The following is a 20,651-nucleotide window of genomic DNA, read 5'->3' as shown; positions in this document are numbered from 1 at the left end:
TCTTCCATTCTTGCACAAACAGCTCACCTTAGCATTTGCTTGTGGCTAAACTTCCATAAATAAACTCTTTATACTAATGGTTTTGTACAAACTGTCAGGAAGTATATCTTGTAATACAGGTGATTTTAAGATCTCCCATTAGCAGCAGAAGGAAACCCAATCACGGGAGACTTGACTGCAAGATCTGACCTGCCCCAAACGGCAAGCTGGTTAAAGCTTATCAGCAGAGAGTATTAAATCCCTGCACGACACTCGCTTCCTCTGATAGAATAACCCTGAATACCTGTCTCAGCCTGTCAGTGTAAGGCATTGACCTTTTGCATTGTACTCCGGCTCGCAGGCTGCTGGCACCGAGGGCTTCCTCCAGCTAATAGCTTACAAATCTTTGGGCAGTGATGTCAGCAAGAGCATGCCGCAGAGAAATGCCAAAACATACAGGAAATGGTTTTAGGGGATGGCTGGGAAATGAAGTGCTCGCCATACAGAGCTGTGGGGAAGCGGGCAGGCAAAGGTGTGTTTATGGAAACAAGTGCTGATGAAGTTGAATTGAATTGCTTCTCAAAAGCAAGTCACTGTGGTGTCTCCAATCAATTTCTGCTTTATTACATGCCACACATTTTAATCAGAATCAATAATCTTCATGATAAACAATTAAACAATTATTCCTCACTCTATAGAGTTTCTCTATTGAAATCGATGGAGTGCGGAGACGGTGACGGGAAAGGAGATCTATATTGAAACAGTTGGGGACTGGCATGCTTACACCTGCATTACTATTCCCTGCCTCCTCTAAAAGGTGTACAGTTAATTACTCTGGAGAGATCTCCCTCAGCATTGGCACTGGCTGGTTTGACTTTGCAGGTTCAAGGTCAGTGGGTCTGAAGGGAAGATTTGGGGAGGTCTGGACGTGAACTGCAGCAGGTACTCAAGCCCCAGCTCTGCACTATCTCCAAGCTGGGGTTTGGAAGCCGCAGCAGCAGCAGCAGGAGCTGCTGATGGTTCCCGGTTCCTTGCCAGAGAGAACTGGTGCAGAAATTTAGGATTGGCTGTAAGTCATGCACTTGGACTCTGCTACACACCAGCCTGTTCCAGCTCATCCCTTCCTCCTCCTCATGCCTCGACTGGGGAGCAGCTGGTGGAAGAGGATCCTATGTAGCACAGAGAGACCGTAGCCCCGTGGTACCAAGTAGTAAGCACAGGTTAAAAAGTGAAGTAGTTTACAGGCAAATTCTGTCAAAAGAGCAATTGCAACTGGAAGCACAGCTGAGTTTCATTAAAGACTTCCTTGGTTTGCTTGGCTGCTGGTCCTAGTGATTCTTCCTTAACCTGCCAGGCTAAGACCCCCCCAAGTTTGAGGTCTGTTGCTAGGAAAGTGTATGTTCAATGGTGACCTTTTATGCGGGGAGGTAAGAATCAGTTTTACTGCTCTTCTTCGCAGTAGAAGGTTAAGGAATGGGATGGCTTGTATACTTCATGGGGCAAATCCAAAAGTTCAATCTCCTGTGGCATTGCTACTATGAAAATCCAATCAGGCTGTCACGTTTTATGTTAGCTTGAATTTCCTCTCAAACCAGTACCAAATTATGGTTTAATTGCAGAACGACCAGCCCCTCCCAGGCAGCTGATGACCCCCCAGAGTGACGTGTCATCACGGAGTCTGCTGTTGAAGTGGGTCCCTGGGAGTGATGGATCTTCACCGATACGATATTTTACAGTACAAGTGCGAGAACTGCCAAATGGAGACTGGCAAACCTATTCGTCTTCCATCAGCCACGAGGCAACATCCTGCATTATTGAAAGGTACCATATGATCCCAGGCTAGCGTGGAAATTCCCACACTTTCCACTTACCACAGTTAGCAAGCCAAAGCAAACATCACTCAGCGTCACAGCCTTTTGGGGGGAGAGAGGTTAAGTGAGGTCACTGCTCCCATTTTAGAGGTGCTGTTATGAACAGCAGTTGAGAGATTTGCTGAAGGTCATGCAATAAATCTAATTAAAGTTGGATTGCAATGCATCTTTTTGAAGTCCTTCCTGAAAGCTGAGCACAGTAGATAACACTACTCAGGCTAAACCATGTGTAGCTACACAATGTTCTGTAAAATACAACTAGTTAAAAATCCTTTCAGTAGTGACTGATGTTAAAACCCACTTTCAATGCTGCATTACAATTATCTCTATATAAGCTTTTCCAAATGAAATGGTTACCATTTTTATCTGTATTTTCCATACTGAAGTTTATAGATAGCATCAGAATGCTTAAACTTTATTATTCAGGCTTCATTATATCCTCAGCAATGCTGTTGTAATTGAAGTCCTTGTAACATCTGCGAAAGCAATTGAATGTCTATGAGAAGGTACTTGTTTTGCTGTCCATTTCCTCTATTGACCAGCTAGTACGAATCAGATTATTTCTCAAAGGCCATGAGCTTTTGGAGAATCAAGTATTCAGAGCATTCAGATACAGATTTTTCAGGTCTGTTATAAAAACATCAGTGGCTGTGGTGTATGGCAGGTCACTGACCACGTGCCAGAAAATACATTGCTGTCCTTTTGTCTAACAGTGCAGAGAAAAGAAAACTTGACAATTACAAGTATAGACCTGTTTCATTGCCCTTGGAGGTGTTATACCCACCCTGAATTATACCCAGTACCTTTCCAGTCAAAACCTGTAAAATCAAGGAAACCAACTATGTCACTTAGACTTGACATTGGCATTACTAAAAACAAAAGATCAAGAAAGATGATTAAAATTATTCAAGTTGTAGGTAAGTAATGGTCTCCTAATAGGGTGGCACTGCTGAAAAAGCTTTCTTCTCCCCCTTGCTAAAAGCATTTTCCTTTGAAAGTCCAGAAGAGTAGTACATGTGTGATGCGAGAGTGCTGCCCATCAGGTTGCATTATCCCTTGATGTTTAATCATTCCTTACAAGTAACTTTACTTGGGTTTGTAGTCAGTGTTACATCTGCCAGCTGATGGCTAGACGCTACCAATTAATTAGCTAAATCCCCCATAACTTACAGCTCTGCATTTCTAGCCTCTGCTCGTGACTCAAAAGGCAGCCTCCCCCACACCTTCTCCCTGCCAAGCCAAGACAGAAGAATCTTTGCAAAGGTTATGTCAGCTGGAAATCACTCTTTGCATATCTTAAAGCCCTGCATAGATAAAAGAGCTGCAGGGAACCTGTTGTTACTGCCTTTATTAAATAATCCAGGTAATAGCATTAATTTGAAATTCAGTAGGAATAAAATGCACTGATCAAACAGTATGATCTAGAGGATTAGTCAGAAGGCTGGCGCTCTGAATTCCAGTGCCTGCTGCGCGCTGGCTCACCCCGGGCACGTTACCTGCCTCCTCTCTACCTGTCATCCCCATCCGTGCACTGAGGATGAGCTGACCCACAGATCTCTTTTGAGGCTATCTCAGGCAAAGCACCTTGAAAGCCAGGTTTTGCATAGTCATGCAAAACTCAGGTAACAGCACATCTTGTCCTTTCCAACAAGCCCCAGTCGTAGGCTGCTCCATGAACTGCAACTTCATGGCTGTTTTCTGGAGCTGTGAATCCGTGCGTGTTTTCAGGAACTCTGAGATGGAAATCTGAGAAGATGCTGATGGCAGCAAAGGTGCAAACACCCCCACGGCCTGAGGAAGCTGGGGGAGGCTGCAAAGAAAAGGCGATGTGGAGAAGAGACAAAGTGCTCAATGACCTTAGTTGCCCATGGGCAGGTTCTCTGTAGAGGCTTGTTCTGAGGCAAGCTGTGATGACGTGGGGAGATCGCATCCCTCAGCCTTATTTTTTACATTCCGCAGCTTGAACCCATTCACCTCTTACAAACTGCGAGTGAAAGCAACCAACGACATCGGAGACAGTGACTTCAGCGCGGAGACCGAAGCGGTCACAACTCTGCAGGATGGTAAGCAAGGAGGAGAGGCACGCTGGGGGCATCGCTGGGGGATGGATGCTCCCCAGTGCTCCCAGGTTTGCTGGACCTGCTGCCATGTGTTCTCCGCTGGGACAGTGGAGTGAAAATTCAACATCCAATGCAGTTGTGTTCATAGGAGATTGATACAGGTAGTAATGAGATGTGGCTGAATTAATAACAGGCATTGCCTTAAGTGTCCTGCTGTGGCCTCTGATAATGAATCATACTTTCAGGAGCCTCAAAGTGGAATTAAACTCCATTTGATGGGCTTCCAAACTCTGCACTAACCATTATCTTTGCAGAAATTCAATAATTTACAAGAGATCATTAAAAATAAATGTAGAACCGTGCATACATTTTAAGAAGTTTCTTCAATTGTTTTCACTCACAATCCACATCAGTCTGCAATATGGCAAAATTGCTGAGGTGTAAGTAAGAGAGAGTATGAAGCTCCTGAAAACATGAGCATTTAATCCTGCAGATCAGGGCTAATAAACTGTGAATGACATTGACAAGGCTTTTATTTTTAGCCTTAGAGATCAGCTTCTAATTCCTTGATTGTATAAAGTCAATGCCTGAATGCAGAAGTAGCTCTGATGTCTTCAATGGAGAAAGGAACTCTGCAAAGTGTGAAACAGCATCAGTATTTACCCTTTGCCTGGGAAATGGGGTAATACTGGGATACATATATATATATGTGGTGCTAGGAACTAGCCAGTATTTAATACAGCACAAGGAATGACTAGTTAAATATGACATTGAGATATAAAAATAGGAAACAATTTTGCAAAGGAATGTTTAAAGAATGTGATCTTGAAATCAGAAAAACAGAGGACAGACCTCAGGAGTATCCTAAGTTAAACAAGAACCCACGTAATACTCAAAAAATGTGCCTAACAGCCTTTTAAAGACATCCTGACTCTCCACCTTCCTGAACAGTGGCTGCCGTGTCGGTGCAGGCTGTAACTGGTACTAATGAGGCAGTGCTGCCTCGCTGTTTCGGAATTTAAAATTTTATTTTCAGTTCTCTTTGAATTTAGCTACAGTGAATCCGGAGTTGTGCTTGGCCTCCTCACAATACAACGGGGAAACACTGTGAAAGCTTCTCACCTCCTTAACAAACCGAACATTTATTCTGCTGAGCAAACCTGGTGCTGCCACTAGAGCATTGCACTGTGGAGGGCTGTCAGCTCCTGATAAGCCTTCCCTCCTTCATTTTTGAGCTGCTGAAATGTGTGTGTGTGTGTGTATGTTATAGACCATGGGCACAGGAATGGGTTAACCTGTGGTAAATCAAGCTACTCTAACTAAAATAACCTCTGAATGTGTGACACAGACTCCTAAAAACAAGGTGGGCTTGCCCCAGCTGTGGCAAAAATATCATGGAAAATTTGGGAGCAGTTTGCTCTCGCTTTCAAGCGTGCATGCAGCTGGTTTAACTTCCTTTTAAATGCATCTCCAGGTGTTTGTGAGCGGCTGGCATGCCGCAGCTTCTTCCAGATTTATGCCCTCCGCTTTGCTCTTATTCCTGCTGAAGTTGCCAAGGCCACAGGTAGAGCGAGGCGTGTACGAGAAGTGGCTGGCTTCTGCCTGGGTTGCAGTAATGATACCCACTGCATCACTTTTGAGACCCACCACATAGTAGCTGGGATAGAAGATCTTCAGCAGCGAAGAAAGAGAATCTGATGAATAAAAGCTGCCTGGTTTCCACCCTGTTGCTATAACTGCTTTGGTTACCTTTTGTTCTCGTTTAGTTCCAGGTGAACCACCCAGTTCTGTCTTAGTAACTCCCCACACGACTTCATCTGTCCTTGTGCAGTGGCAGGTAGGTAAAATGAAAAATTTTGATGTTTCTGGAAGAATTTTTTGGTTGCTTTGACTTGTTGACCTCAATGGTACATTGCAAGGGACGTTTTCCTGAGCTGGGAGTATTGTAGCAAAGTTGAAGGACTGCAGCTACTTCCTTACTTTCCTGATCCAGGCACACATTTTAGTGATGGAGGGAAATTTCTGGCAGTTGCTTTTACTTTGTGCCCCATGAGGGAAAGCTTGGGAGGTAAAGGAGTTTCTGTAGCGGTGTCCAAGATCATTACTTGTACAGATTCTCCCATCCTTTTATTGGTATCAATCAACGTGCATCTTTACATTGAAAATGTTCGACAGAGTGTGGCACTGGTAAAGATCAGGTAATCAAAAGCTTGCTTTCGCTCGCATCGCGTACTGCCTCCCTCAGCTGCTGAAATAATCAGAAGCGTATGCTGTGCCTGAGATCCTGCTCCTACCTTTGAGGAACTCCACATGCTCTTTTGGCTCTTTGAGGGCTAAAAATTGAGATTTCTACAGAGAAAAGAAAGGAAGTTTGAGCTCTCCCTAATATCTCGGAGTTGGATGTGAAAGTATTTGCGCCGAGTCTGCGTTTTATAGAGGCATTTCCTCTGCCTCCCTTTATCTTTCAATACTGGCCTCCTGGGAGATGCTGGAACATTTTGTGACCCAGTGCCTGAGGCTTCTTTTTGCAGAGTGAGCATTAACAGAGGGGAACCCAGTGGGGTAGTGCACGTTATCCGTAACCTATCCTGGAAAGCCTCTGCCCACCCTGCTCCCAAGACAATGTCCCACACACATAATAAGGATAACTTTGGACAGATTGCATTATAGTGAAAAATGTATATATGCGTTTACAGTACAGATGGGGCTCCTTGCATTTTTGGAAAAAAAATATATGTATGAGCGTCTGTTTATGGCTATACAGCAGCACTTTAAAAATACGCCTGGCTGTACTGCTGGGTTGCTGGCCCAGGTTCACGCAGCATAACACTAAGCAACATCATTGCTTACAGCATGTTGAACAACTAGAAGACATGTTGAACAGTTTTACCAAAGGAATTATGGAGAGGTGTAAATCTACCACCCCACCTACTAATAAAGCCCACAGTGAAGAAAAAAAGGTATATAAAGAGAGGACAAAGAGGATGTGAGGCGTGATGTGCCGCAGAAATAAACATTCCCCCAATTGACTGATTATTGGTGTGTAGTTAATGTGAAATAGGTGGTTGTTTAGGTAATTGGATGCTTTTTATTTCATGAAAATGAAATGGGGTTGTTGTGCCAGGGCCATCTCAGGGGAGTTGTGGGCGATTATATGTCATTACTACATGTATATTAATAGGTCCTGGTAATTCAGCCGTACTATATTTTTCAAATAAACAAAAATCTTCAAGTCCCACAATAGCGTCCAATTAAGAGGAAGTTTCACAGCAGTGTCTGAGAAATAATGTAAACTGAAAACAGCAGCGAAGCTAAATGGGAGAGTAGATTTCCAAGCAAAGCTAAATTTTTAACTTTGAGCTGTGTTAATAATTCACAAAACAAACTCTAGATGCACTATCTGTGCTTTCAGCTGCTTGGTCCAATCAGTCCATTATTTTTAAATTTAAAGTAGGAAGAAAATAAGTAATTTCCATTGAGGTCTGTTGTATCAATAATGCAAGGTTATTTCAAATGTTCGGGAGGATGTTGCAGTTAACATCAGGATCATGCACTGTTCTGCTTCTACCTTAGAGATAACAATTATTCAAACTTACATTTTAGTTTGTTTTTTTATTTTTAAACAGCACAGAAATGTTTCTCTTACTTCTGTACAACATTAGGGGCTGCCACTCATAATCATTTTACCTATTTCAGCAGATCCCTCGGGCCTTCCTACAACATCCTAAATAATCCATTACATCAAAAGCAGAGTTTTGTCCATGAAAGACAGATAGGAAGGGGAAGACCTGACCTTTTAGCAGAGTACCCTTTTCAGGAAAGAATCATCATTTCCATGGCAAGGAGAAAGACAGTTTTCAAGCCATTTATTTTCTGAGCTTTCCTGTCCTAAATTCAAAGGAAGGAAAAAATGGAGAATCACATGAAAGCATAAGAAAACAATGCTTGCTATCATCAAATCAGTGTTGTACCACAATGAGGAATTAAGCTTTATCTGTTAGGCAGTTACATGGCAGAGCAGGGAGTAACAGTCTCTTTCTCAGCCTTAGCAGTGTTTTCCTTTCAAGATTCTGTAGGATCTTCTACCTCCACCTTCTTTTTTAAATAAAAGAAAAATTATTAATAGTTAAAATAGGAAAAGACATCAAATCTATCCAAGAGCACCTTCCTTCTAGGTAATAATTAACTGAGATACAAATCTAATGTTCACAGTATTTTTTTCATCGTGTGAAGTTTATTTCCATGCTGGATGGGTTTTGTTCTCTTGCAGCCTCTCTCCTCCTTTGTGGTGATGCCCTCAAGATGTATCTTGGTGGGACAGTGCCTCCCTTTACCCCATCTCTGGAGAAGGCAGTCCTCATGCTTTGCGTTGTGACTCCTCCCTGCCAGGACACTGCCGTGCTGTGGGGCCCTTCTCTGCTAGGGCACCGTCAGAGCTAAAGCAACTTCAGTGTAATACAGAAAACAAAGGAGGAAAGTCAGAAGATAGGAAAAGAAAAAAAAAGAAATCATGGTAGATAGATGATCATTGCCAGTAAACCATGTCTTTTTTCTTTACTGAGAATTTTTTTGCTGAAATTTCTTTCCTGAGAGAGTGGTGAAGCACTGGAAGAGGCTGCCCAGGGAGGTGGTGGAGTCACCATCACTGGAGGTGTTCAAGGAACGTGTGGACGAGGCATTGCGGGACATGGTTTAGTGGGCACGGTGGTGTTGGGTTGACGGTTGGACTTGATGATCTTACAGGTCTTTTCCAACCTTAATGATTCTGTGATTCTCTGATCTCATCTTCTCCACCTTTAGGAGAAAAACGTTCCAGCTGGTCCATGAGCGATCATGTCATCAGGCAGCCCTGGAGAAGGCTGTCACTTTATTCGGTCTGTTCACTCAGTCCCTTGAACAAGGGGCTCAGTCTGAGACTAGGAAAGGCTGTTGTACAAGAGGTTGATTTATTTGCCTTGTAAGATGGAGTCTGAGAGGGAATATGATTGCCCTTTTTAAAATACGTCACGGGAGTAAACACCCCATAGAGGGAAGAACGGTTTAACCCAAAAGGCAATGTTAGCACATGAACACATGGTCGTAAACTAGCTACGAATTACTTACATTAGAAACTAAATTAAGGTTTCTAACCACCCAAGTAGTGAGTTTTGGAACAGCTTTCCAACAGGAATACTGGGAAGCAGAAAAATCAGCTTGTTTTCTGGTGGAGCTTGTTCAGTTTGTGAAAAGGACTCCAAGCAGTTATCTAAGGACTCCAAGCAGTTATCTTCTGCAATTGTGAGGACCTGCTCTTGGTGATTCTCAAGGTCCATCACAATCTTTTGTTCCTAGATCATTCTGTAATGAAAATACTAAATAATAGCGAAAGGTGGTCAGAACTTCTGGACAGGATGGAGCACAGTAATGAGCATGAAACATAATGATGAATGAGGTTCTCCAACCATGCAGAGCAAGTACAGCAAGATCTCGGGACTATTTGGATTGTTTTCAGCAGACTCTGGGCAGGAGAACTGCAAAAGAAGGCGGCTTCTTGCAGGAGCAATTTCTGCCACTTTTTCTGGTAGCTGTGTAGCTTTCTTGTTGGTGGTTCATGTATTTTTTTGTTGTTGTTGTTTGTTTCCATAAACTGCAGTCTTTCTACTTAATTCCTTCAGCCCTCACCCAAAGCAAAGTCCTTTACACTGAGACAGGACAGCCCTCTCTTTCCTCTTGTCATCATAATGAAGTAATGGAAGATTCTTGTCATTTCTGGAAGCAGAATGCTAGGTTATTACCAAATATCTTCCTTCTTTCCTGTAAAAATATTCTTACTTTCTTCATTAAAATTACATGTGGTATTACCTTCTGTTGTGACAGCATTTCACACCAGCGGTTAATGTTTCCACAGCGGACAGAAGGTTTTCCTTAGTAAAGTTCTCAAGAGTGCTAGGGATCTTTCTGGATTAAAGGTGAGATCATCATTAAAATCCTTTTCATTTATACTTTCAGCCCCTTAAATTTCGGTACAAGAACCTTTAAAAGATAAATGTCTCAGGGCATCTTTTCTTCTCTGCAGTTCTTAGCCTGTATTAGACTCGTGAAAGTAATTTTTTTCCCCAACATGAAGAATCCCTTCGCTTGCCTCTATTTAAGCAAGCCATGCAGACAAAAATCTCCGTTTCAGTGTACTGGCTATATATCTGTATCTGAAGGAAGAGGTGAGGGGCTGCTGAAGAACCTTTGCTGAGGCACTATGTCTTTGAGCATCATGTTGCAGAAGAAAAAAAAAAAATCCTCCTACCTGAGCCAGCCCCATGGCCGTACACACCGTACTGCTCCAAGCTGTTACGGAGGAGACTTGGCTTTGCCTGTGGGACTGGACCTATGCAACACACCAGAGTCCCTCATACTGTGACTCCTCTCTAAATGCCTCTCTGAGGTTATTAGACCTATTTTCATCTTCCTAATTAAAGCCAGAATACACCAATTCTTTGTTATTTTCTCATCAGTCTTTCAGTAAAATAATGCCAACTGAAGAATGTTCAAGGAACAGTCCCCAAGGAAAATAGCCACTAAGGAAATTCTGTCTTTGACAAAATAATTTATTTCTTTTCATCTCAGAAGAAGTGAAATACTGTTTTGCTGCTCCACTGTTGGTGGCCAGCAACATGCATTTTCAGGGACATGCTTATTTATATTCTTTCTCACACACAAGTTTCTGTGGACCAAGAAGGAAAGGAGCTTAGCTCTTAGGGTAGTGCATCAGGTGCCAATTTTTAAGTAAAGAGCCTTTTGTAATTGCCACAGCTGAATGAAATCATCAAAGCTGCCTTTAACTTGGGTTTTTCAAATCGCACAACCTTTGACCCTGTATATTATTAATGGCTATTTTCACCGGAGAGCACTGTGTCCCTTCGCACAGGACCGGTGTCAGCTACTGCCCGTTGTGATGGATGTTTGTTGCAACGCACATCTTAACAAGCCTGTTCTTAATGCGAATGTTTTTCAGCCACCCAAAGTGGAGAGTCTAAATGGCCTGCTCTTGGGATACCGGATCTACTATCGGGAGCTGGATTACGACACTGGATCTGGAACAGAATCCAAAACCATCCGGAACCCTTCAGCTTTAAGAGCAGAGCTCACACGTAAGCCTGTGTTTTGGACCCTATAATATCCCAGAATGGTAATCTGTCATTATACCAGACACTATGTGCCCTCTTGCCCCATGGAAATAACACACAATTGTGCCTAAGAGTGCTGGGGATCATTTAGCTTTTGCACAATCAGGGTAAAGATGCTGAAAGATGCTAATAACTTCTGTCTGATCAGCATCGCTTGTAACGGTACATGCTAATCTGTGCCAGCATGCTTGAATTGATGTTCTGTCCCCCATGTATCCTCTGATTTCCTGCTTTCTGCTACCTCCATTTCATGATTACCCTGGTATACTTTGTTCTGCCATCAGACAAAAAAGAGACTTCATTTTCCTCAGCTGGGAACCCTTTTCGTCTTGCTATTTTAAAATAGTTTTTATAATTGACTTTTTTTTTTCTTTTTGTAGTATAAGAAAACAGCTGAGGAGAAATTTATAAAAGAATTTTCACAATTTCCAAGTGTTTGTCCCTATTTTGAAAGAAAATAGCAAAAATGAGCAAGAATTTTAAGGTGCATGCTTGCCATGTTAGTCACTGGGCTTTTTGGCTCACATGGAAAGAAGGTGGAGAGGGAGCAGAATAATAGAAAAACTAAAAGGATTTTTAGACAAAGGCTAGAAAGGAAGTCAGAGGGAAGAATAGGCAGAATAAGATGATGGGAGGCAAAGATGTGAGCACTCAGTAGCCTGACAGATATGGTCCAGCAATGAGACGTGCTCACGGAGGGACCAGCTTTTGTCCTGTTTGATGTCAGTGGAATATTCAGAATAAGATAATGCTCACTCTAAGAGCGGCAGAATCGAGTTGAGTGAGACTATTTTAATATCTTACATCATCTTCCATGTTTTCCTGAAGCCATAAAAGTGGTTTCTACAAAAGCAAGAGTGATTTTTGGGGCATGTGGATAAAGTGGGTGTTTTAAATATAACATAAGCACCTAACCCTGACCTCACTTACGTGGTCAGTGCTGAATGAGACTTCTTAGACTGTACGGAGTTTTAACCACGACAGAGTAGAGATGGAAAGCTCCTATAGGTGTAGGTATGCGTAAGGTTTTTTTCCAGACAAAAGCTGAATGACTGACTATATTATCAGGAAATAATGACTTTGGATGCTCTCTAGTCTCCCAAGGCAGGGAGCCTGTGAAACCTACTGCTTTCCTCTCTTCCCTCGTCTTGGCTGGCCCTGCAGCTATGTTCCTAATAGCTGTAGAGTAGAAAAAACAGTGCTTTACCTCTCCAGGGAGTCGAGAGAGAGAAAGGGGTGGAGACAAGTGTATTTTAAGAGAAATTTCCCTCTTTCTCCTCATAATATGACAAATTCTCACCTTAGAACACCCCCGTTCCTGACTGACCTGCGGTTTTGCACAGCTTAGCATATTATTACAATTTGCTCGCAGCAGGAATGTTGAATTGTATAAGTGAAACTGTGGGAAAGCTAACACACATTTAAAGAAACGGGTCCTGTCCTACTGCAAGTGTTTGCTCTTTGTGGCCCGTGTTCCGGGTCTTTACCTCCTCAGCTTTTGAATTTTGCATGTTGAGAAGTAAGGGTGTAATACAGTGTTGAGAGTTTCCCCCCTAGAAATTGTTTCATTTTTACTCCTTTGTTCTATTTAATCTGGGAATCAGAACATTTCTGTGTTGTGTATTTGTGAGATTCTCTGTTTGAGGAGGAAATGAAACAGCCCCGTGTGAATGAGATGCTTTTGATGTGTTACGAGAGTGATGTGATTTTATTGCCCTTCAAGGTATAGTCCTAAAGCTCAAACTGTGTATGTATGTGCTGCATCATTTGCCTCTGTCTCTGCTGTACATCATTTGCAATAACTATTTCCTTGCACTGTAACAAGCTTTCTGCTTTGCTTACCCTGAATAGCCCAAAGCAGCTTCAAGACAGTGAACAGCAGCTCTGCATTAACGACGTATGAATTAACACGTAAGTGCACATTGCCTTTAGATGAGACTCTTTGTAATGGCTCAAAATACACTATAGGCAAACTCCTATGGTTCTTCTCAGTGGATCTAGCAGAAATCAACACAGATTAATGATTCTGCTTTCTTGAGTTTCTTTTTCTTTAAGCCTTTGCTTTCCCTACATCAAGAGACATTGATGATGCAAGCTGTTGGTAGCTGTTGTAAAAATGTGGCTGCTGGGAAGGTAAAACATTATTGACTGTAACAACCCAGTATTGCTGATGCTAAATGAATTTTGATTCGCTTGCCACATATTTTGCAGTCCATCTGAGTTTAGCTGTATCACATCATTAGTCCTATGATTCAAGCATTGCGATGCTCAGGCATTCCGTGGAGTAGGAGGCCAGTTTATAGAGGGCCCAATGAGTTTATGTGCATCTCCAGAGGTGTTTTCAATTGGAAATGAATAAAATAGCATTCGACAGAGTTAAAAGGCAAGTTGCTTTGTGGTGATGACGGTTCACTAGATAGGTTTTGCCCAAGGCTTTTGAGTCACAGATTGTGATGGGCTAAAAAAAAAAACTGAAGCCCTATCCCCACTGAAACGTGCATGCATGAACTCTCATGTGTTCCATTTTCTTCCACATCCAGTTAACACTAAAATCTCCCTTCTGGCTTTTCATGGCAGCAGTTAAAGTTTGCCTGTACAAGCTGCCCAGTACTATATCCTACATACCTTAGTATTTTTTGTTTGTTTGTTTGTGAACTTACTGCTGATTTGCTTGCGACATGTTTTGCAGTCCATGTGAGTTTAGTGCTATCACATCAAGAAGTTAGCAATGTATTGGCTATCGTTTACGGTATGCCTGAGACTGGAGAATGATGCTGGAGTCAGATACAGGAACACAACACTTGTAAACACTTCTGTAAAACTGAAATCAGACGAACCTGTACAATTAGGCTTATTGAACCTTACCAAACCGATGGCATACTGTCAGCCACAGGGTTAAAGGTATTATCTGATCCATAGACAGCAGAGAAAATTATTGGCAAAGGGAGAAATTTGGACCCCTGGCCATGCGTGTCTTAATCAATTCAATGCTCATTTAAATACAGCAATTTCTATTATTGATCGCTCTCTTACTCTAATTTCACTGTTAAATTTTGTAGATGATAAATATTTCTGTTAGGATTGATTCTTTCATCCTGAAAATGCAAAATCTGAAACTGCTCAGGCGCTGGCTCCACTAATGATGTTGACGTGATTCTACTCCACCCTCGTTTGCATCTGTTAATTACCCTCATACAATTGGGTTTTCTAGATTTTTTTCACGCTGCTCTCACTCTCCTACCTCATCTGTCAGAGTAGTTTCGATATGTCAGCAAAGAGATTGGTTGCCTAGTGGCCAAGCGGACTCCCGACTTCAAATTCTCCTTTCTCTTTGTGATGGATGTTCAGGCTGTGGTCACTTTGAAGGAGGAAGACACCCATGCAGTACTTGGAATGGGACTCCAGATTCCCCGCTGCAGGTCGTCTTCTGCACCCTGCTTCAGCCGTGACATTCTTGAGCAGTGCAGTTGCTAAATGACTCCCTAGATGAAAGTCCCTAGGATTAGGCAAAGGCTTGAAGCCATCTTCTTTCCTACCAGTAGAGATCAAAAGGAGCCCATATGTTGAACATTCAAAGCAAAGTCCTGCCTTTTCTGTCATTAAGAATGACTAGAGATGTTCTTCTAGCTAGTTACCCATCAGGAGTGATTCCTTTTACCGGAGCAACACCCTGAGGAAACACTGGAAAATCCTGCCATTTCGTCACAAAGATCTTTCATAATTATGCAAATCCTCCCGTGATGTGTGAATTAAGGAAGGCTGGAAGTAGACATTGCACTGTTGTACTGTTCTAATGCTGGGTTTCATGAGAGACAAGTCTGATGATAAAGGGGTGATGGAATCTAAAAAATATCTGTAATATAGTATAAATAATTATATATAATCTAATATTTTACTTTTTCAGAGTTGAAGAAATACAAAAGATATGAAGTGCTAATGACAGCATATAATGTAATTGGTGAGAGCCCTACCAGCACACCAGTGGAAGTGTTTGTGGGTGAAGCAGGTAGGTAAAAGGAAAATCAGTTCTTTTTTTTTCTTTTTTAAAGTACCAGCATGTTTTGGTATTCTCCAGATAGTATTTAATATTTGTCCAGGAAATGGATTATTTGAAAAATTCCCCAGTCATGATCACCAACAGTTTTTTGTAGCGTCCTCTCCTGGAATAGGTTGGCACTGACACTTTCTTGCCATTTTTGAAAGCCAGTTGGTCTACATGAATAAGGGGAGAAAGGGCATTTGAAAGAAAAAAGTGAAAATATTTTTGGAGTTGCAGGAGGATGACTGTTCATACCAAATTAGCTTGAGGGAAAAGTTGACTCGAGTTAAAGAAGTGAAAAGTGGAGCACAGGAAAGCCACGAGGGAAAAGAAACAAAACTACAAAACAAGGGAGACTTGGAAAGACGGTTCTTTTATTTTACAGCTCTCTGTGTAGCGGCATTGCCTGTGCACCACACCTTGCTGTACTTCTATGCTCTTGAAGTCAAGAAGACACTGTGTCTAGTTTGATGCTAGCTTTGGAGGCACAGATGATGATTACTCTCAGGAACACGCAGACTCTATCCCTGCATCCAGGCTCCACAGAAGCTGAGGGTCAGCGGCGCTATTCGTGCCTTTACTTATTATGGACCCAGTGCATGAACCCAGGCTGAATTTATGACATGTAGCTTGCTGATCATTATAAAATCCCTCCATTGGAAGGCTAGAGGTGGAAATCAGGATGAGACAGCTGACCAGACACTACTTTGAATGCTTTGAGAAAGGTGATTTGGCAGAGCCCAGATAACCCGAAGCTGAGTCTGTTCTCAGTAACTCTAGCTGAGGAGCGCAGGACTGGAATAGCTGATGTCTTCCTCACAGCCACAGCAACAGTGCCGTATTTATGGTGACCCCAGCTGGAAAGAGGCTGGAGCCGAAATAGTTGTTAGTTATGGTATCAATTTCTGCAGCAGCATCTTTTGAAGCTTAGAACAAGAATAGGCGACACGCACCCTCCTGTTGTTCAGTCTGCCGCCGTGAACGAATCTGATTACACTTTTATTCTTCTGTCTCAAGGCTAGGATGTAGAAGCTATTAAACCCAGCATTAATTCATTTTATTATTATTCATTAAATATTCTACTGCTCAAAACTAAGCAAAGCACATTTTTTAAACACTACTGCACATTTTTTTCAAGTCTACTTAACCTTTTCATTTCAAATATTGTGTAACATTCACTATCTTTCTCTGAAAACATCATAAATTAATCAGAGCAGCATGGTTCTGGAGAGACAGCTGGCAATATTTACATTTTTTTCTAGTTTGCTGCTGCTCCAACTTACTTCTGCAACTGCAGCAAAGAAAGCCCCAAGTGGAGCCAACTGTATCTGGCTTCAAAATACATTTTTGTTCCAGACCTAAATATCTCACTGCTGCAAATGGAGCCAGCACATGCATTTATACACGTGGACACGGCACAGAAAATCAGCTGGGGAAAGCAAGGAAATGCTGTTATATCCTGTCGTTTAATCCCCATGGTCCAGGTCTTCCTTATCGTAACTCAGACAGGGAACAGGGCAATGGAAGGAGCCAAACTTGGGAGGAAACTGAGATATCCAGGAGACCTCCTTTCACAGGCAGGGATGGTATATCTGAAGTTGTAGCATGACTCAGATGGTTTTTTAGAGATATTGGATTTACCTCTGGTTAGGGACAGTCCAGGTTCGTGCGGTAGAAATGATGAATGTAGGATCTTCCTGCCGATTCTCACTCTTGTTGTGTGAAGTTATTACGCTTTGTTATATAACTGCCTCTTCCACCTCCAGAACTGGCTGTGATTTATCCTGTGAGTAAAGTGATTGGAGCTGGTATTGCAATTTAGGTTTTAAATTGATTTGTGACACCTTTGAGTTAAAGTGTGCTGTGGAAATACAAGTTTTTGTTGTTATTGTTTGCTTGATGTTCTTAGCCATGGTAAAGGCGGTTTAGCAGCAAGCTGGAAAAAATGGGTCTGCTTAGCTTCAGCAATGGGGCATCCATGTTAAAAATAGAGAAAACCTTCCCAATAAACAACAAGTGCTGACAACATAGGCATAGTGCTGAACACAAAATGACTAAAGGGGACCAGTCCCCAGTCTGAAGGCCCCAGATAACTTGCGTCTCAGTACTGTTAAACGGTGCTTCATTCTGCCATAAAGGTTGCAATAATTCTGGTAGGTGTGAGAACATTCCTCTCTCGGTTGTAAAAAGGAATATACAGCACGTGCCTTTGGGGAAACGTGCTGGGTTTGGGCCAGCTCAGTCAAAATACCCAATTCTGTTCAGTCCTGGTGGGTGTTTCATGGAGCGTGGTGCACCTGGAAATAATACTGATGGTTGATGTGCTCTTCAGCTTCTATGTCTGGTGCAGACAGACGTGCGATGCAGAAGGAGGAGTGTCTGTAATTCCTTCCTTCCCTCTTGTGCTCTCCCCTGTTAGATCTGAAGATTTTCCTACCATCGTATCTGGATTTTTACAATAAAAGCTCCAGTAGGCAATGTAGCCCCCTGACAAACTTGAAAAAAAAAGCCATTAAAAACAACCTTCTGGCAGTTTTGCCAATCACACAAGTAAAAAATACCTGAATGGGGAGTTTCTCTCGAGCCCTGGAGTGCCGTTGAGCTGTACCCCAGCCAACAGCCTCCTTGGGCAGCCCAAGCGCTCGGGTCTCGCTTGCCTCTGACTGATGAGCAGGGGGAAATTTTGGGAGAGAACAAGCTGCTGGTAGGCAATGGGCCAGACGTGAGTTAACAGACCTCTGTATCCTGACTTGGCTGGTGAATAAGGGAGCTAGACACAAGGCTTTGGGGTTTGGGGTGGGGGTTTTTTGCTACAGGTGGAGCAAACCCTTTTTCTTGTTACAGTAGCCCATAAGATCAAAGCCCGGCAAAGGCTCCATTTTGAGTTCTGCCTGGATGTTCGCAAAACTGACTGGCGCGGAGAGTGATTCTTCCCCATGTCGGGAGAGCGGGCTGGGATTCCTTGCGCTCCGTGCAGCCGGGAGGGATGCGCTGCCTGCTCGGTCTGAACAGAGCCGGTGTCCTTCCCCCACCTGCCTCAAGCGTCTGGATCCCTCTCCTCCGCAGACCAGAAGATCCTCGTAACGTCGCCTTTTTAGAGCTGGCTGCAGCTCTGCCCTGCTCATTAGAGAACCATGTGCATCTCCCGACAAATGACAGAAAAATTGAAAGCTGCCACTTGCAAAAATTAGGAAGGGAGTCGCAGCCTCGTCGGCAAACCCCCTTCTCGCCTTGTTAATTCATTTAACAGTTCAGCTGTCAGGGATGCCGGCTTTGATTGGGAAGGCAGCGAGTGTTCAGCGAGAGGCTGCGTACTGATACTCATCCCAGCCCTAAATGCAGCTGCTACCAGAGGTGCTGTTCTGCTCGACTGAAATTAAGACTCTGTTGGAGCAGCCACTATATCAAGAGCAGTATTCTACCAGGTCCCTGTCACTGTCTGATTGTGTGGGGGGCTCTGGAGTTCAGGAGACTCCGCTACCTGCATTTTAATTAAACAGAAATCACAGGTTTGGGGCAGGCATGTGTCGCCTAATTTGGGAAGGTGAATAAAATGGAAGGCGAATAAAATGGAAGGCGGCAATACAAATCCTGTGCTAACGAGCCTGCAGCCTCCAGTGCTTCTCCCATATACTGCAAAGCTGTTCTGGATGAAAAATAATGGAATTCATAATTTCTTCCAGCAGCTGCTGCTGGAGGAGAGCGCGTGTGTGCAGAGAGGAGGTAGCAGAAGGGGTGAAGTGCACTGAGAGACACTAGTCTTTAAACAGGTTCTAAATCCATTTGTGTGAAGAGGGGAGTGATATGTGTCATTATAGCTGATGGTGACATTGGTGACCTTCAGAATTCACAAGAACTGATGAGGCTGGGTTATTGTTGTTGTTCTTTTTAATAATGATCTCCGAGAGCTGGTTCTGCAATGGGAAAGGGAAGGAGTAAAAAGAGCTGGAAAACAGAGACTTCTTAGAAGTCGTCCGTTGAAATGCCACCTTGGTTGCTAGCATCATCTTTCAGAAAAGCAGGTTTCCTGGACGTCTCACTTTCTTCTAAGTGAAACCGTAGCTTGGAAAGGAATGGGAGTGGGACAGGGGGACGACTGCTTCTTGCCTGTCTTTTCTTACCATCTTCAAAACCTTGAATTTACCTCTTGGTACAAAGCTTGCAGATGCCAAAGCTAATTTCCCACTGTTATCTGCAGTTATTTTCAGCTGCCCTCCTGCCTGTGGCTCCACAGGTGTTCCTGGAGTTCCCAAACTTTATTTTGTCCGCCTGTAGCTGACACAAGGAGGGAAGCTGTGCTCTGCTGGTAACTCAGAGCTGCCTGGCCACCTCCAGCATTTTACAGGCAAGGGGTAGAAACCACCTGGAAAGCTCCGAGACCAAAAATAGTGATTTAGGTTTGGGAAAGAGAAGACAAAATACAGAGAAGAAGCCATGCTAAGGAGAAAGAAGCCTTATAAAGAAGCGAAGACTTGACTCCAGGCACCTGGCTCCCCTTTATAAGCTGCTTCTAGCAAAGAGCTCTTGTCCCTTCTCTACCTGGTTATCTGCATTTGGGCAATGTCCCTTTGTCACTCGTGTTAATGCCAGAGAAGGCTGTCGGAACAAGGCTGCTTTGTCCATGAGTGTTTTCATCTGTTTCTGCAGGCCTCACTCTTTCATGTGTTCATACAAAATACCCTACATGGTGTCACCTCCCCACCGTAGGTCGCTTTCTGGAGAAGGGAGTTCCTCAGCATTACCTTGGGCCCCCCTTTCTCTTATAGCACAGAAGCTTTATCTCCTTCCCTGCCCCAAATGTAGCTGAGAAGATGCTGTGCAGAGAAGTCCCCTGTGCCTCCTTGTTAACAGCCTACAAGAGGAATGACAACATTTCAACGCATTAGAGCTGGCAGCTTCAATCAGTCTGCTGTGGCCCCCTTGGCTGTTTTCTCCTATCTGTTTGGGACACATGGGCCGTGTCTCTCGCTGACTGACTGTGCGTATGCAGATAGGGAACGCGTTGCTGCTGGCACAGCTAGAAGAACTGGGTGGGCATTTCTATCCCAGACACCACTGGAGGAGGGAAGAGAAGGATTATCGTGGCCATTTCACATTGCAGTAGTCTAAAACCTGTCAGCCTAGGAACAGTATCTTCCCTTAATAAACAAAAGGGGATGGAGGGAAGCTATTGGAAAGCAGTAGAATAAATAAATTATTGGTTTCACTTGCTCAAACTTTAAACAAAGCGGTTGACCTTCCTTGGCACTTTAAAAGCACCAAGCCTTTGAAATGTTAAGGTATTTTCATTTTAGTTGTTGACACTTCCGAACATCAGCAAAAGGCTGCTTTTGGGGGATGGCAGGGTGTTTGAGATGTTGATTTGCCTTTTCCCCTCCCCTTTAAATTTAAAGAACCTGCAGAGCTGTTCCAACATCACGCGCAATTGTGAATGAGCTTTACACACAGCCGTTCTGGGAATGCCCTGCTCCAGGAGGGACCCTGGCTTTTTATCCTGTCCCCAGTGTCTTTCTCCCTAAGGAAGGAGTTCTTGTCTGAGCTC

At 43.2% G+C, this 20,651-nt stretch overlaps 1 protein-coding gene across 1 annotated transcript in view; it reads left to right on the top strand.

Moving 5' to 3' along the window:
* Positions 1–20,651, top strand: part of SDK1 (sidekick cell adhesion molecule 1) — a 419,880-nt gene that overhangs the window by 361,414 nt on the left and 37,815 nt on the right. The window contains exons 30-35 of the mRNA XM_059826302.1: positions 1,599–1,800; positions 3,810–3,913; positions 5,677–5,747; positions 10,899–11,034; positions 12,922–12,981; positions 14,975–15,076. Coding sequence (XP_059682285.1) covers positions 1,599–1,800; positions 3,810–3,913; positions 5,677–5,747; positions 10,899–11,034; positions 12,922–12,981; positions 14,975–15,076 — 675 coding nt within the window. The remainder of the gene's footprint in view (positions 1–1,598; positions 1,801–3,809; positions 3,914–5,676; positions 5,748–10,898; positions 11,035–12,921; positions 12,982–14,974; positions 15,077–20,651) is intronic.

This window comes from Gavia stellata, chromosome 18, assembly GCF_030936135.1.
Source record: "Gavia stellata isolate bGavSte3 chromosome 18, bGavSte3.hap2, whole genome shotgun sequence".
In the NCBI taxonomy this organism is placed as follows: Eukaryota; Metazoa; Chordata; class Aves; order Gaviiformes; family Gaviidae; genus Gavia; species Gavia stellata.
The sequence above is the reverse complement of the archived record's forward strand: the minus strand, read 5'-3'. Positions and strand labels throughout refer to the sequence as shown.